General features: G+C 38.6%; 1 protein-coding gene across 1 annotated transcript; it reads left to right on the top strand.

The window, feature by feature from the left end:
• Window positions 1–201: 201 nt before the first annotated feature.
• On the top strand, window positions 202–3,790 carry Rpl22l1 (ribosomal protein L22 like 1). The gene is made up of 4 exons (XM_003463533.5): window positions 202–338; window positions 1,483–1,572; window positions 1,733–1,854; window positions 3,535–3,790. The coding sequence occupies exons 1-4, from the start codon at window positions 285–287 to the stop codon at window positions 3,677–3,679; spliced, it is 411 nt and encodes a 136-aa protein (XP_003463581.2). The 5' UTR covers window positions 202–284; the 3' UTR covers window positions 3,680–3,790.
• The last annotated feature ends 287 nt before the right edge of the window (window positions 3,791–4,077 follow it).

Below are 4,077 nucleotides of genomic sequence, written 5' to 3'. Positions count from 1 at the left end.
CTCACGGAGATACTACAAAAATAAGAGAAAAGATCCCAAAGTAATCTGTCTGTATCTAGCAGAAGACACCGTGTAACGGCAGAAATCACGTTGACTAATGGACTCTTGTCTCCAGCAACAGAAAGCAACCGTTTCAATCACTGGAGAGAGCTCACAAGAAGGTGGAAGGCCACGCCCGCAGTTTCCTAGGTGACTGTCATACGCGTTCTTAGGTACATCCAATTCCGGGAGGCGGTACTCTTACGCACTCGGCGCGTGACGCAATCACGTTTCAGTATAAATCTATGTTGCGCAGGCGCTTCTCTCTCGCTGATCCTGCTGCTGTCAAGATGGCGCCGGTGAGTATGTTGGCTGTTGATGGGACTAGTTTGTGGCGGGGTAAATGATATTTGAGTCTGGAGAGTGAGAACATTTCATTCAAGATAAAAGGAGGGGAGAAATACTGATTGCGTCGGGAACACTATCCATCCGTTAGGATGCCCAGTGGTTTTCTGAGTCTGTATGGGCTGCCATGTGGCGTGGTGGATGGAGCTCGATCTGGGCCACGAGTTGGTATAGGGTGGGTGGCTATGGGCGCACAAAGAAGGAAACTCCACCAGCGGGCGGTTGGACTGCTTTGGCCGTCTTCCTCTTCAGTTAAATCAGTCTCCGCTGATGGCACCGGGGAGGGGAGGGTAACCGGGCCGGTCGGTGGGAGGAGGGAGCTCCCAGGTGCCCGTGATCGCGGTTACGAAAGTTTTCGAGAATTTTAGGAGTCTGTCGGAGAAGAAATTTGTTCTTAAAGCAATATTTTAAAATGTAGAAGTCATGGTACTTCCAGCAACGTGAAAATACGTGCGTCAGATATTTCATTAACAGGAAAACAATGCTAATGTGAAAAACTAGATGTATAATGGCAGTCACCAGAAATTGTTAAGAATGAAATTAAAATTACTAGGATAGATACGAAACCGGTTAGTGTCCACCACGGCCCTAGATCTTTAGGGGCTATTACAGTTACATAATGGTTGATGATCACTTGGCTGGATCGGATGTGGAGATGTCAGTCTCAATTGGTTTCGTCTTGTTTACATTACCTCAGATGTACGTTGTTACTAGTCACGTATTTATTTTTATGTGATCTTTGTTTTTTAGTTTTAAAAAAAACATGAAGACTCCTGCCACACATACCTCCCTTTTGCTTATAATAGTGGAAGGGTTGAATGTGACATAAGTGGGCAAAGTCAGTATATGACCTGTAACCCATCTGTAGTGGTGATGACAGAAAACTGATCATAGTAAACAGATATTTTGAAACTGATCTTGAGAGGTCTGGAAAAATAATAAAAGCCTGTTAAATCTTGACAGGTTTTTCTGTGTTTTGTACTTACAAGACACAATGGTAGAAAAGAAAAATTTCAGAATTCACAAAAAACTTGATTGTGTGTATAAAGTGAATGAATAAAAATATCTTACAGCATTATAATTAACTTTGTGTAACAGAAAGACAAGAAGCCTAAGAGATCAACCTGGAAGTTTAATTTGGACCTTACTCATCCAGTAGAAGATGGAATTTTTGATTCTGGAAATTTTGTAGGTATTCATCTACTTGGTCTTTTTTTGTGATGGTATTAAGCATATAATATTTGATGTTAACCTGAACTCTATTCCTAGGGTACCTTCCCTAGTGAATTTCTAGGGTTTTCTTCCCTAGTTTTGCATTTTTTTTTTTTTTTTTTCTGTTTTAAAATAGGAACAATTTCTGAGGGAGAAGGTTAAAGTCAATGGAAAAACCGGAAACCTTGGGAATGTTGTTCACATTGAACGCTTCAAGAATAAAATCACGGTTGTTTCTGAGAAACAGTTCTCTAAAAGGTTGGTACTTGTTTTGCAAACATTAATGAAATTATTACAATTGTGGAATGTTATCTAGAATGTATAATCCTAGTACTGTTAATCTGGAAGAATAAGTAAGTGAAAATAAAATGTATGAAAATGCCCAAACCTATTTCACACCATATGAGTGGAAAAAAATCAGTATCTCAAGTGCCAATTGCTTAGTCTGGTTCAGTAACTAATTGGACAAACATGGCAACTCATATCCAGGGTTGTTCAGTGAATTACAGGCCTTTCTCATTCTGTAACATTGGGTAGTTTAATATTTGAATGTATGTTGTGATACGTCTGTGCTTGTGAAAATGTCCCAATTTACTAATAGGAATATTTTGTTAATTAAGATTTCCATTAAAGTAGGGGGAACCAGTCAAAGGCAAAATCTCTTTAACATCTTGCTGCTGATCTTTGTTGGTTCAATGTGCTTGGCATATTAAATACTACTTGACAGTTCTGTTGTAGGACTAGGCAGCCCACTAATAAACGAAGCTAATAAAATTACCTATCACAAAGGTACTTCTGTAGAAGAGGAATAATAAATCTATGCTATGTTAAGACAGTGTTGAGGTTGGTACAAGAAACAATCAGCAAATACTTCACCCTAATGAAATGTAGGACCAAGCCTTGTACGGCAAGAAATGATTGCTAAGGAAGAATAAACTAGAACCTTGGCCAGGTACTACAAAAATAGTAAGTAAGGGGGCTGGGGATTTAGCTTAGCGGCATAAGTACCTGCCTTGCAAGCAGGCGGTCGTGAGTTCGATCCCCGGTACCCATAAAAAGGAAAAAGACAAACAAACAAACAAAAAAAAAAATTAGTAAGGATGCCTGTGTGTACAGTATGTGTGCTATGGGAACAGTGCTTGCAATTGAAGAGTTAACTGAGGAGCAGATCTTAAAAGCCCTGAGAAGTGCTTTGGGTTTTATCTTACGTGTAATGGAAATCCCTTGGCTACTGGTTAGCATGCTGCACCTGGTGGAAACAGAACACTTAAAAGACTTGTTTTGAAGAAACTTATGGGCATGAAAATAATTAGTACACAGTTCTTTAATTGGGATACGAGGGTTAGAAGTAGCACAAAAAGTTTGCAGAGAAGCTGAGACTTAAACAGAGTTTGTCAGTACGGTGAGAAATCCTAAACAGAAGCAGCAGCATTAGCAAGGAGTAGGGCTAGAATGCTTAAAGACCAAGAAAGATACTAATTGAAAGGCTCTCTCAAAACACTGAACCTGTAAATAGACTTAGCCAGGTCAATCAAAGGTGGAATTAAAGAGGTTGATATCAACAGAATGTTACTGTTTTAGTCTTATGTATAGACTAAAAGAATATTTACAGAGTGAAATTACATAGTCCTTGAGCGAGTTGGCTATCATAGTAAGAATGAAAACCTACCATTTCTATCCAGCATATTATCTTCCAGTATAAAGAGTATTTTAGGGCAATGGGATAAGGGCTTCACAGATCACACACTGCAGTGAAAGTTAAGAACTGTTACTTGTATTCCTAGCCGCCTTAAACAATGTTTTGTATAGATGAAAGCGGTGAAATATTCGGAGGAAATTGGGGATATAAGATGAATATGACTGTATATCTTCCATGTAATAGCCCTTTACATAATAGATGCTGTGTTTTTTAATGAAAGTAATGTTTACATTTTGAAGGTATTTGAAATATCTTACCAAGAAGTACCTTAAAAAGAATAATCTTCGTGATTGGCTTCGAGTGGTTGCATCTGACAAAGAGACTTACGAACTCCGATACTTCCAGATTAGTCAAGATGAAGACGGATCAGAGTCCGAGGACTAGGTGATTTCCACTTACAGAGCTTTGCTTTGTAATAAAACAAATGTGAGAAGAAAAAAAAAAATCCAGAAATGAACATTTAGTTTATTGGTGAATAAAAACATTGCATTCCTAGACTCAGTCTCATTTATTCTTTTAATAAGACTACATAAGACTATGGTGTTTGTATATTGGATTTTCTTACGGAATAGTTTTAGAAGTGTTTTGGCAACCTCAGCTATTTGGTGGTTTGTAAATAGCTCTCATATTTACTTATGCCAGTCTTTTGTTTCAGAGGATGCTGTTTCCTAAGTATCATAATGGTTGTATGTGGATGAGCATGAGTCCTACAGACCAATTAGAAATCTCCAGTCAGGCAAAGGTGTTGTAGCACATGCCTATAATCCCAACACCCAGGAGAC

The sequence above is a fragment of the Cavia porcellus genome, unplaced genomic scaffold, assembly GCF_034190915.1.
Source record: "Cavia porcellus strain 051 isolate PalLab524CR breed Dunkin Hartley unplaced genomic scaffold, mCavPor4.1 scaffold_17, whole genome shotgun sequence".
In the NCBI taxonomy this organism is placed as follows: Eukaryota; Metazoa; Chordata; class Mammalia; order Rodentia; family Caviidae; genus Cavia; species Cavia porcellus.
This window is presented reverse-complemented; position numbering and strand designations above follow the sequence as displayed.

Bases quoted from the DNA above. Each gene is read 5' to 3' on its own strand.
- Rpl22l1 (XM_003463533.5), top strand. From the start codon at position 285: ATGTTGCGCAGGCGCTTCTCTCTCGCTGATCCTGCTGCTGTCAAGATG. The intron at 339-1,482 runs GTGAGTATGTTG...TTTGTGTAACAG, and splicing joins CTGCTGTCAAGATGGCGCCG to AAAGACAAGAAGCCTAAGAG. The intron at 1,855-3,534 runs GTTGGTACTTGT...TACATTTTGAAG, and splicing joins GAGAAACAGTTCTCTAAAAG to GTATTTGAAATATCTTACCA.